This window comes from Neofelis nebulosa, chromosome 15, assembly GCF_028018385.1.
Source record: "Neofelis nebulosa isolate mNeoNeb1 chromosome 15, mNeoNeb1.pri, whole genome shotgun sequence".
Classification (NCBI taxonomy): Eukaryota; Metazoa; Chordata; class Mammalia; order Carnivora; family Felidae; genus Neofelis; species Neofelis nebulosa.
The window spans coordinates 74,344,391-74,357,678 of NC_080796.1; the positions used below are offsets into that span (position 1 = coordinate 74,344,391).

The 13,288-nt window shown below is 47.3% G+C and overlaps 1 protein-coding gene across 4 annotated transcripts in view; it reads right to left on the minus strand.

Moving 5' to 3' along the window:
- The window catches only part of DAP3 (death associated protein 3), a 34,037-nt gene that overhangs the window by 16,527 nt on the left and 4,222 nt on the right, over nt 1-13,288 (minus strand). Inside the window, exon 2 of one of the 4 annotated variants that reach the window (XM_058701902.1) lies at nt 6,814-7,002. The exons of 2 other annotated variants lie outside the window; for them this stretch is intronic. In XM_058701902.1, coding sequence (XP_058557885.1) covers nt 6,814-6,857 — 44 coding nt within the window. In that variant the 5' untranslated portion in view covers nt 6,858-7,002. Of the gene's footprint in view, nt 1-6,813; nt 7,003-13,288 lie in introns of those variants that run through there. One more of the 4 variants, XM_058701904.1, reaches the window with a different exon arrangement.

Below are 13,288 nucleotides of genomic sequence, written 5' to 3' on the forward strand. Positions count from 1 at the left end.
AGCTGACCCGGGGCGGGGGGGGGGGGGGGGGGGGGGGGGGAGGCTTCCCAGGAAAGAGACGAGTTTCAAGTCTACCGTTTAATAAAGATGCCAATGCATTCTTTAATTCAGTCATTCAAAAAACATGTGATGTGCTGCCACACGCCCACGCAGCACACAATGCACTGTGACGAACCAGACGGGCACGGTCCCTACTGACTTGGGTCCCTTTTATCCGTGGCGTTCCAGGGCTCCTGGGCCGTGTCTGAAAACCAGAGGTCGATACGGCAGCCGTTCCCAAAAGGACTTTGGGTGAATGCTCACTAGTCAGAAAATGCACCGATGCTCTTACGGGTGAGAAATCGGAGAAAAGCTGAACAGCTATTCATTTCTTGAATAATTACAACACATATTAGCATATTTCACATTTCAAGTCTTTGAGAAAAACTAGGTAAAGATATTTCATTTTAACCCAAATTCACTTGGTCTTCGAACCTTAGTATCTTGTTGTTGCAAATTACTGGTATCACTGTCCTGGATGCTGGTGGAGTGAGGCTGTGACCAAGCACCCAGGCCTGAAGACGAAGTTCTGTTTACACCACAGGCAGAGGGGAGGCACCCCCTGTTCCCTGCACCCTGTCTGCTCTGGACCCTGCCTCACCCGGCCCCACACCCCGCCCACCTGCTGCCGGCCAGGACCCCACAGAGAGGGGCGAAAGGGCAGGCCCCGGGCTGCTGTCCCCAGAGAGGCCTGCTCACCTGCTGGCCTCTGAGTGGCCATCCAGGAACCTGGATTACAGGAGAGTCCCCAGCATCCCCAGAAACGGTAAGAGTGGCTCACCATGTCTACGCTATTTATAGAAACAGCCCGCGTGGTTTAGGCTGAATACCCGCTTTCCTTCTGGGAGTCTGTTATTTCAGTAATGCTAAGAAAATAAGGGCTACATGACCCCAAGTTCCAGGCACTGTGAATCTAATCAGTGTCCCTGGCCGGCAACATCTCACGCCGCTGTCACACCTTGTTGCGGAAGTAACTGTGCCCTGTGTGATTCTACTGGGAAAGGACTCCGGGAGGCTGCGCCTGGTTTCCTCCACTTTGCCCGGCGTCCTTTCCCTTTGCTCGTTCAGTGCTGTATCCTTTCGCCGCCATAACTCGTAGCGGTAAGTACTACTACGTGCTGACTTTGAAGTCCTCCTAGAGAATCGGAAACTGGGAGTGGTTTGGCAGCTACGACCCCCCAGCATCCATCACCCCCTAACAACTGGCCACCACCCGGTACCCAACACCACCCAGTGCCACCTCTGACCAGCTCAATTTTCTTAACCTCAACTCTCCTCGATCTTCCCCTAAACTACCTCAGCTGTCCGCCTCTCGCACCACCTTCCCCCATCCATGCCAGCTAACCTCCATGCCAATTCTAACCTTCCACAGTAGCTCATTCCCAGCCCTAAGCCCTCTGCTCAACCTCGACTTTCTCTACTCCAAAACCACTTATGATCCCAACATGACTCCAACAATGTCTGGCCCACGCCACCTGCTTCCCCAGTCTTCCCAATGTGTCCCGGTACAACCACCAATAAGGGACAGCTGTGGGTTGCAGCTTTGGAGTGGGGCTGGGTCCTGGAGAGAAAGGAGCAGATGACATGGTCCTGAGGTCAGTTCTTCCCCTACGTGTGCCTGTGGTCATTGGGGCCATTAGTCTGACCATGATTTAGACAGTACGGGAAATGCTAGTCAGGAAAATGTGACCAGCTCTCTATACCAGGACACTGTCATCTTGTATCCACATTACAACAAGTGGTTTACCAGCTTCTAGCCATGAACTTCTCCAATCCATTTTTTCCACTGAAGTCTTGTTTAAAATCCTTCCGTATTTCCCCACCGCTTTTTTTTAAAGTTTGTTTGTTTATTTATTGAGAGAGAGAGAGAGAGAGAGAGAGAGAGAGAATATCCCAAGCAGGTTTTGCACTAAGCCTGACTCGGGGCTCAATCTCATGATGGTGAGATCATGACCTTTGCTGAAATCAGGAGTTGGGTGCTTAACTGACTGAGCTACCCAGGTGCCCCTTCCCACTGCTTTTAAAAGCAAGGCTATGTACACGTACACACACACACACACACACACACACACACACACACGACTTAGGTAAGAATAACAGAAGTTGCCTTAAAAAGGGGGGATGGGGAATCTCAAAAGTTTGATCTCAAAGCAAATGTGGACTAAACCACATTTTCCAGCTTTTTAAATACCTGTTTGCAGCAAAACTCTTTATCGACAGGCCAAATGAACGCAGAAGGGAGGAATATTTGCTCATTCTACTTTTCAGGTTATACACAAATCAGGGCGTTGCAAGATAAAAGCTCAGAGCCACTCGTACTATGAAAAACTTGAGTACTGATTTCTCCTTTCAGTTTTTTTTTCATGTCTTCTGCATGAGCACAAATTAAACACATTGCTTACGACTGGAAAGTACGTACTGGAAAGGGGCAGATTTCCTATTAAAACCAACTGATTATACAAACGTAAAGAATTATGTGGCTAGATGGTTGTGATGGCCCACAAACATGTGAGTGTATTTGAGATCATGGAACTGTGCACTGAAAAATGATGGTAAATCAGGGGTTGCCTGGGTGGCTCAGTTGGTTAAGCGTCCGACTCGATATTGGCTCAGGTCATGATCCCCCGGTTTGTGGGTTTGAGCCCTGCGTTGGGCTCCGTGCTGGCAGCATGGAGCCTGCTTAGGATTCTCTCTCTCCCTCCCCTGCTTGTGCTTGCTGCCTCTCAAAATACATAAATAAACTTAAATTTTTTTTTAATACCTTTAAAAAATGGTGATGAATTTTATGTTGTGTATTTTACCACACACATGCACACAAATGACTGATGATAAAATCAAAGATAAATGGTAATTATCTCAAGCCTTCTAGAAGCAAAAATGAAGACAAAAGTCCTCAAAGTTATCACTGAACTAGAACTACGTCCCTAGCATCGTCCAACTGCCGACATTCCCAGACCCCATGCACTGTCTACTTCTGCTCTTCCAATGTGGAAGTGTCCCCTCTCCAATCCTGTTCTCTGTTTTAATGTGACAACAAATCCCAGAGACAAAGAATTTCTTTACTCTTTAAGCCATCTCAGCTCCCAGGTGCACCTGGAAGGGACACTTCCTCACCACCCGTATGTAACGTTCTGAGGCAACTCTGTCGCCAGCATTAGAGCCCTCTTCCCCTCCATAAGTCTTCTCACAGGGAGAGCTCAAATGCATAACGAGAAGGAAGTCAGAAAAGGCCTGTACCAAAATCAGAAAGCTCCAGGCTCGGAGCTGTCAGCACAGAGCCCGACGCGGGGCTCGAACTCGTGGACCGTGAGATCATGACCTGAGCCGAAGGCGGACGCTCAACTGACTGGGCCACCCAGGCGCCCCTGATCTATCAGTTTTAGATTTTATAGTTTAAGATTAACTATTTAAAAAAATTCCATCACATCACTGTTTCACTGAGAATGCAGTTACTTAAAATGACCAAAAACTTTAAAAATATTGTTCCTGTCAAAATCCCAGCAACGATTTTTATAGAAATTGTCAAGCTGACCTCAAAATTCATATGGAAATGCAATGGACCCATAACAGCACAAATAGCTTTGCAAAAAAGGAACAAACTTGGAGGGTCCACGTTATCCTGACTTTAGAACTTACCACAAAGCCACAGTGAGCAAGACCGTGTGCTATTAGCATATGTCTGTAGACTACACGTGTCTGACCCACACGCCTGTCTGTAGTCAACGGGATAGAGTCGAGAGTTCAGAAAGAGTCCTTTACAGCACAGCTGACTCCGAACACAGGTGCCAAGACAATCCAGTGGGGGGAAAGAAGAGTCTTTTCAACAAACGGTGCCGGGACCGCCGGATATCCCATGTAAAATAATTAAATTGAACTGGGTATTTACCCAAAGAATACAAAAGCATTAATACGACAAGATCCATGCACTGCCCATGTTTCCTGCAGCGTTACTTGTAACGGCCAACTACAGCAGCAACGATAGAGTCCGACAATAGGCCGACGGGTGAAGATGTGCGGCATGTGTGTGCGCGTGTAATGGACCGTCAGTCAAAATAGGATGAGATCTTGTCATCTGCAACAACATGGACGGACCCTAAAGTGTATTATGCTAAGTGGAAGGAGAAAGACGGAAACATCATATGATTTCACTTATATATATATGGAACCTCAAAACCAAAAATGAATAAACAAAAAGCAGAAACAAACCTATAAATAATAGAACTGATGTCTGCTGGGGGGTGGGGTGAAGGGATGGGCAAAATGAGTGAAGGGAAGCAGGAGGTACAGGCTTCCAGTCATGGAATGAGTACATCACGGGACTAAAACGTACAGTGGGGGGAAGACAGTCCGTGATACTAATGGCTACGGTGACAGGCGGCAGCTACCCTCGTGGAGAGCACAGCACAAACTTGCTGAATCATGATGTTGTACCCCTGAAACCAACGTAACATTGCATCAACCACACTTCAACTAAAAAAAATAATAATAAGCTGGAAAAAATCAGTAAGGCCAATGGGGCGCCTGGGTGGCTCAGTCGGTTGAGCGTCCGACTTCGGCTCAGGTCACGATCTCACGGTTTGTGAGTTCGAGCCCCGCGTCGGGCTCTGTGCTGACAGCTCAGAGCCTGGAGCCTGCTTCCCATTCTGTGTCTCCCTCTCTCTCTGCCCCTCCCCTGCTCATGCTGTCTCTCTGTGTCTCAAAAATAAATAAAACATTAAAAAAACAACAACAAAAAACAGTAAGGCCAAAACTAAAAACCAAAACCTGGTTCTCCCTAAGTACTTTATCTTTCAGAGAATGACAGTACTATTCATTTCTTGCATGAGCCAGCAATTAACAGTCATTTTTTAAACCCTCCTTTTCCTTTACCTTAAAACAAAAAAATTAAATCTGACCCCTACCTCACATGACACACATAAATTAACTCAAATAGATCATAAACCTAAATGGAAGCGCTAATACAATAAAACTCTTAAAACAGGAGGAGGGGCACCTGGGGGGTTCAGTCGGTTAAGCATCTGACTTCGGCTCAGGTCACGATCTCACAGTTCGTGAGACTGAGCCCCGCGTGCGGCTCTGTGCTGACAGCTCAGAGCCTGGAGCCTCCTTCGGATTCTGTGTCTCCCTCTCTCTAAGCCCCTCCCCTGCACTTGCTCTCTCTCTCTCTCTCTGTCTCTCTCTCTCAAAAATAAATAATAAACATTTAAAAAATTTAAAAAAAATAAGAAAACATAGGAATAAATCTTTGTGACCTTGTATCAGGCAAGGGTTTCTTAGTGACAAAAATAAAAATACATACTTGGACTTTATCAAAAGTAAGAATTTCTGCTTCAAAGGATACCATGAAGAAAATAAAAGACAAACTCCAGAATGGAAGAAAATGTTTGCAAATCATATCTGATAAAGGACTTGTATCCATAGTATACAAAGAACTCTTTACAACTCAACAAAGACAACCAAACTCAAAAACAGACAAAGGATTTAAACAGGCATTTCTCCCAAGAAGATATACAATGGCCAAGAAGCACTTGAAAAGGTGTTTAACACCGTAAGTCGTTAGGAAAATGCAAATCAAAAACATAATGTGATACGCTTTACACTCAAAGGACAGCTAAAATCCAAAGAACAGACGGTGTTGGGGAGAATGCAGACAAACTAGAATCCTCCTACGTTGCTGGTGGGGCTGTAAGATGGAACCAACTACTCTGGAAAACAGTTTGCCAGCTCCTGAAAAGATTAAACACGCAGTTGCCAAATGACCTGGCAATTCTACCATACATCCAGGGCCTATGAAAACATGTGCGCACACGAAAACTTGTTCACAAATGCTCACAGCAGCATTTTTCCTAGTAGGCGAGACGTGGGAACAATCCAGATGTCCATCGACCAATAAATGGATAAAAGCCAAGTGTGGTGTAGCCATGCGATGGAATATTATTCAGTAATCACAGTAAACGAAGTTCTTATAAATGCTACAACACGGGTGGATCTTTAAATAAAGGAAAACAGTTACAAAAGACCACCTGTGTCCTACGTTCCAATTATACTGCATGAAAAGTGTCCACAACAGGTACATCTACTGACACAGTGAATGAGATCAGTGGTTGCCAGGGGCTGGGAGAGGGGAGAACGGGGTGACAAGGATGTTCTAAAACCAGGCAGTGGTAATGATGACACAACTGTGTGACTACGTCAAAAACCCACTGAACTGTGTACTTTAAGGATCCTGACTGTCACGGGTTGTGAATCTCAACAAAGCCACTTACCAAAACACACCGCTACTTAGCCCTAATGAAGCAGCAGCAGCAGAAAGCGACACACACGGAGTACGTGTCAGACTGACTGCGACAGACACCGCGTGCTTCTGTCATCTTACCAGGACAGCGCCCTTCTCGAGCAGCGTACCAGCTGTTGCTGCCCAACAGACCACCCCGGATGCAGTGGCCTCGACCAAGGACCCGTTGCTACTGTTGACAAGGCTCCAGCTGCAGGCTGGTTGGTTCCTGTTCTGGACCGGGTGTGGCTATCGCCGGTGGGGGTCCTCATGCACTGGGGCTGGCTGGCTGGTCACGGTTGGCCTTAGCCGGGATGACCAACTCTGCTCCACACCGTCTCTCATCCCAGAACTGTCTGACTTGTCACGGGGGGCAAAGGTCCGAGAGAGCCAAACACTGAAGACCTCTTCAAACCTGGCTCAGAACCGGCCGTCTGTCCCATTCTGTTGCAGCCCATCATAGGCCAGATCAGATACAAAGGGTGAGAAGCAGAGTTTACCTCTTTGTGGGAGGAGCTGCAAAGTCACAGTTGTGGTGATACATGGAAACCTCGGTGGTGTTAAGAAACGGAGAATCCTGGATGCAGACAGGGTCGTCGGACTTAAGAGCCTACGTTCTTATCACTATGCCAGATTTCTTCCTCGGTGGCCTCAATCACTCATCTGTGCAGCTATTTGTCGATCTTGATCTTAGCAAAGAAAAACTAATTATCAAAGTCGCTTTTATTAAGATTGAACCTTACTTGAGTTTGTAGATATCTTTATTTCATAAAAATTTTCATAAGTACACCGTCTTACACATTTAGTTATAAAGTTAACCGGCGAGAACTAGAAATAGTTTGGATAAAATTCTAAATCAGAATTTATGGAACATTTTCTTACACCATACACCAAAAATAAACTCAAAATGGATTAAAGTCCTAAGTGTGAGACCTGAAACCATAAAAATCCTAGAAGAGAGCACAGGCAATAATTTCTCTGTCATTTTTCTAGATATGTCTCCTGAGGCAAGGGCAACAAAAACAAAATTAAACTATTGGGTCTTCATCAAAATAAAAAGCTTCTGCACAACAAAGGAAACAATCAATAAAACTAAAAGACAACCTACTGAATGGGAGAAAATATTTGTAAACAACATACCCAATAAAGGGTAAGTATCCAAAATATATAAAGAACTCTGGGGCGCCTGGGTGGCTCGGTCGGTTAAGCGTCCGACTTCGGCTCAGGTCGTGATCTCGCGGTCCGTGAGTTCGAGCCCCGCGTCAGGCTCTGTGCTGACAGCTCAGAGCCTGGAGCCTGTTTCAGATTCTGCGTCTCCCTCTCTCTCTGCCCCTCCCCTGTTCATGCTCTGTCTCTCTCTGTCTCAAAAATAAATGTTAAAAAAAAAAAATTAAAAAAAAAAAAGAACTCATACAACTTGACATCGAAATAATAGCAATAATGATAATCCAATTAAGAATGCAGAAGACGTGAACAGACATTTCTTCAAAGAAGACATCCAGATCACCAAGAGACACATGAAAAGAAGCTCAACATCACTCATCATCAAGGAAATGCAATCAAAACCACAATGTGTCACATCTGTCAGAATGGCAAAAACCGCAAACATAAGAAACAGCAAGTGTTGTCGAGGATGTGGAGGAAAAAGGACCACTTGTGTGCTGCTGGTGGCAATGCAAACTGGTGCAGCCGCTACGGCCAACAGTACAGAGGTTCCTTAAAAAATAGAAAATAGAATTATCATAGGACCCACTAATTCCAGCATGGAGTATTTACCAAAAGAATACAAAAACACTATTCGAAAAGATACACGCACCCCTACGTTTACTGCAGTATTTACGACAGCCGTGTTACGGAAGCAGCTGATGGATTAATGGATAAAGAAGCTATATACACATACAAAGGAATATCACTCAGCCACAAAAACATGACATCTTGCCACTCACCACAACACGGATGGATCCAGATAGGGGGTGCAATGCTAAGTGAAATCAGTCAGTCAGAGAAAAACAAATACCATATGATCTCACTCGTATGCGCAAGAAACAAAACAAAGAAAAAAGAGACAAACCAAAAAACGGGACTCTTAATTACAGAGAACACACTGATGGTTACTAGAGGGGAGATGGGTGGGGGGAAGGGGACAAAAGGGTGAAGGGGATTAAGAGTCCCCGCCTGGATGGTTCAGTTGGTTGAGCGTCCGGCTTAGGTCATGATCTCATGGTTCGTGGGTTCGAGCCCCACGTCGGGCTCTGTGCTGACAGCTGGGAGCCTGGAACCTGCTTCAGATTCTGTGTCTCCCTGTCTCTGCCCCTCCCCTGCTCATGCTCTGTCTGTCTGTCTCTCGGAAATAAATAAACATTAGAAAAAGTTTTCTTTAATCTAAAAAAACTGCAGCTTGGTTTTGTAATTTGTAAAAAAATTCCAGTACAGTTAACATGCAGTGTTACATTAGTTTCGCATGCACGTATGATACAGTGATTCGAGAATCCTGTACATGCTTCGGTGCTCATCATAAGTGGACTTTTTTTTTTAATGTTTATTTTTTTTTTCAACATTTTTTTTTTTTTTATTTATTTTTGGGACAGAGAGAGACAGAGCATGAACGGGGGAGGGGCAGAGAGAGAGGGAGACACAGAATCGGAAACAGGCTCCAGGCTCCGAGCCGTCAGCCCAGAGCCTGACGCGGGGCTCGAACTCACGGACCGCGAGATCGTGACCTGGCTGAAGTCGGACGCTTAACCGACTGCGCCACCCAGGCGCCCCTAATGTTTATTTTTGAGAGAGAGCATGAGTGGAGGAGGGGCAGAGAGAGGGAGACACAGAATCTGAAGCAGGCTCCACACCGTCAGCACGGAGCCTGATGTGGGGCTCCACCTACTGAGCCACCCAGGCGCCCCAAAAGTTTATTAGTTTCAGCATCAAATAAAATTCAGCTTTTATTTTGTACACACAATATTGGAAACCTTGAGCCACATAAATAGTTGCAAGTGGTAACCGTTTGTAGTATTTTTAGCTTCCACTTAAAAAAGTTTTAGACGAGGAGAACTACCAAGATTCATCTTTAATGAGTGACAGTATGTGGAAAGGGATCTTTTCTCTGAGCGGGTCTCAACAGCGGACTTAAGACATTCAGTCACCCACGTTGTAAACAGATGTGCCGTCCTCCAGGCTTTGTTGTTCCATTCCTAGAGCAGAGTAGATTTAGTGAAATTCTTTTTTTTTTTTTTAAGTATGTATGTATGTATGTATGTATGTATGTATGTATTTATTTATTTATTTATAAGAGAGACAGAGATAGTGTGAGCAGGGGTGGGGAAGTGAGAGCGGGAGTCCAAGCAGGCTCTGTGCTGCCACCAAAGAGCCCAACGTAGGGCTCGAACTCATGAACCGTGAGATCATGATCTGAGCAGAAACCAAGAGCTGGACACTGAACTGATTGTGCGCCCCAGGCGCCCCAAGATTTACCCAAGTCCTTACGGGCCCCAGGAATTTGGGGAAGGTCAAGGAGCTTCAGCTTACAGTCACCAGCCGCGTTAGCCCCTGACAAGAGTCGGCCCGTCCTTCGAAGCTTGGGAACCGGGCCCTGACTTGTCCCGTCTGGCCGCGAGAGTCCTGGACGGCGTCCCCTTCCAACATGAGACTGTTTGGTCCACACTGAGGATCTGTTGGTGAGCGTGGCCACCCTGGTGAATTCTCTCAGCTGGATCTTCCGGAGAACTTGCCGCGGCTTCTGCATCGGCCCCGGATGCTTCTCCCGGCGCTTCTGTGTCGCGCGGGCGGCTTCTTTCCCGAGACCTCAGGACCGGCCTCAGCCAGCGTCTCGCTGCGCCCGTGTGACCTCCTGCCCTCGCTCGGCCTCCGCAGAAGGAAGACGGCGCGGGCCTTGCTCTGGACCGGGCTCTGGACCAGGGACGTGGTGCGTGTGATGCTCCGTCCGGACCACTCGGACTTTCTCCGCGTCGGCAGTAAGGCCGTTTAGCTTTCTCGTCATCCGCGTGTTCCCTGGAACAGCACTCCTCATTTCCTTCAAGAACCTTCCCTTGCGTTCACAACTTGGCCAAGCGTCGGGTGCGGGAGGCCTAAGCGTTCAGTGTGTCTGGGCTTCGGACGCGCCTTCCCCCCTGAGCCGAATCGCCGCCAGCTTCCGATTTCAAGCGACGGGCGCGAGACTCTGCCTTTCACTGCACACTCAGCGCCGTCGTAGGGTCAGTGATCGGCCTAATGTCACTGCTGCCGTGTCTCAGGGAACAGGGCGGCTGAGGAAGGGAGAGAGACGGGGCACGGCCGTCGGCGGAGCATCTGTCAAGTTCACCGTCTTACAGGGCACCGCTCGTGGTGGCCCCCACACCATCACAGCAGTAACACCAAACGTCACTCGTCGCGGATCAGCACAAAAATGTACTCCTGGGAAAGGGCTAGATACCGTGACAATCACCACAACGTGGCACAGACACAGGAAGTGAGCGAACGCAGCTGGAAACACGGCACCGACAGACGCGCTCCCCACAGGTTCCCGCAAACCTTCCGTGTGTGGCACCGGGCCGGCCGTGGGAGCGCAGCCAAACCGGGTCTGCCTGCGCTGAAAATGCCCGACGCCCAGACCGTATCTCAGACCAACTAAAGCACAACCGCTTGTAGGGACACCTAGACGTTGGCAGTTTTTAAAGCTCCCCAGCTGGTTCCACTGTGCGGGTAGGAGCGAGGAGTGCCACGCAGATGTCCCGGCTGAGGGAATGTCGACCTACTGAGCGCGGGGCCTCTGGGTATGGTTGTCCCACCAAGGAGACACGCAGTACGTGTGTCATAAGGAGACTGTCAAACGCCTTCCTTTAATGAAGACGTGACATGCATAATGGCATTACTGTGACCTCCCACGCTAGGAATTCAGACGGAAAGGATACTCTGCCATGACTTTGCTCCACCGAAGCTAGACTGATTTCCTGCCAATCAGCAATTCTTTTTCCAAACAAGTGTCTCCCAACTGGGGCAATTTTGCCCCCTGGGGGACGTTTAGTAATGTCTGGAAGCATTTTTGGTTGTCACAGCTTGGGGGGGGGGGGGGGAGGACATCTAATGAGCAGAGACGAGGGACCAGGGACCTTGCTAACCATCCTGGAATGTGCAGGACAGGCTCGCACCACACATCACCCAGCCTCAAACATCAACAGGGAGTACTGAGGTTGAGAAACATCGTTCTAAGTCTCGAATCCTACAGGAAAACTCTGGTTAAGACTAACGTCACTGCTTTTGTAATTTGTTAGAAAACACAGAAGCTGTCGTGCTGCCTTCTGTAATCCTCATTGGGTCTACTTCCCCACATGTGGACCCTTAGAGGGGCGTTGGGGCTACAGAGGTAGAGGAGTTTCCTCGAGACGCTGACGACGACGACAAACTCCCGCAGGCCCCAGTTCGCCGCAGCGGCGCACTCGGTCCCCGAATGACAGGGGGGCGAGGGCTGATGCAATGACACGAACTCTCCTGGTGCAGAAGCAAAGGATGGGAAGGGGGAGGGATCACGATTGCTTCCCGGGCCAGGGGACACTCTGGATCTTCCTTAATACCCGCACCTGCAAAATTCCTCAAGGAGTGGACCCCAGACTCATGACACATCAGAGTTTTCTTTTTTCTTTTCTTTGAGAGAGGGGGGTGGGGGGGGGGCGCAAGTGAGCAAGGGGCAGAGAGAGGGACAGTGAGGATCCCACCAGGGGCTGAGAGAGAGAGAAGAAACATGGGGCTCGTGTTTTTGTTTGTTTTTTTTACCCAAAGTGGGGCTCATGCTGACCTGTTGCGGGGCTCAAACCCACAAACCGTGAGATCATGACCTGAGCCAAAGCCAGATGCTTAGCTGGCTGAGCCACCCAGACGCCCCCACACGAGGCGTGTTCCGTGAAGACGCATGTCCAGCCTTAACACCCCAGGATTTTTGGGCTCAGTGGTATACCTACAGTGATCTCAACCCATCTGTAGATTTAGATTATTGTTCTGAAGTAGAAACACATAAAGACTTAAGGAAAAAGACATAGAAAAAATAATCCGATCTATTGAGGTGCTAATGTTGTAGGTAACTTTCTTTTCTTGATTTTTATTTGTAATGTTATTAGCAATAAGCAATATTGGCAATGTTGTTTACGTAGTAAAAACTGTCCAAACCTCACTAACGTGTCCGTGTTAGAAACCATTTTTACAGTAACATAATAACAACAGAAATTGCTGTGTATATGAGATTATTCAGCTGCAACCCTGCCTCTGATATTAAAGGAAAGGAAAGAATTAAGTATCTGCCCCCCCCCCCCCCCCCCCCGTACATCCCCATACAATGAAACAGCATGCGGCCGATTAAAAACAAAACCACCTAGCAGCTCTCTGCAAACTAATGAGCAAAAATGTCCGACACACAGTAAGTGGGGAAAAAGCACAGAACAGTGTATACAGTTAGCTACTGTTTGTGTAAAAGGGGGAAAACATGTACACAATTTGCTCGTAAAAAGGTACATATTTTGAAGGACATACAAAAATTGATAATACCGGTTGCTTTCAAGGAGAGGAAATAGGTTCCTATGGGGGCAGGAAAAGGGAGAGTGGTGTCTTTTGCACTTTTTGAATCTGAACCACTGCTATCATCCAGGCAGAGAGTAAATTTTGTAAAATTAAATCAGCAAACCCTTAGTGAATCCTTAAAAGCTAACACACAATTTTCTGCATGAATTATACTACTGTGCATCAAACCACGCGAGAGCAGGGCTCAAGATAAATAGTTAAAAATAGCGGGTCCTTGCCCCAACACCACATCCCAGTCTACCTTCAGACTGTCTGACAAGCCCTTTGGTTTCTCAGATGAATACCTTCCAGGTAACATTTTCTACAGGAAAAAATAACGTTGTTGTAAGCTTGTGGGACTCTTGTTTTTTTCTTCTCTCTGAGACCAAGTTTCCTCTCTGTAGGACAAGGGCACTAGAGTGTGTTTTCCAGACA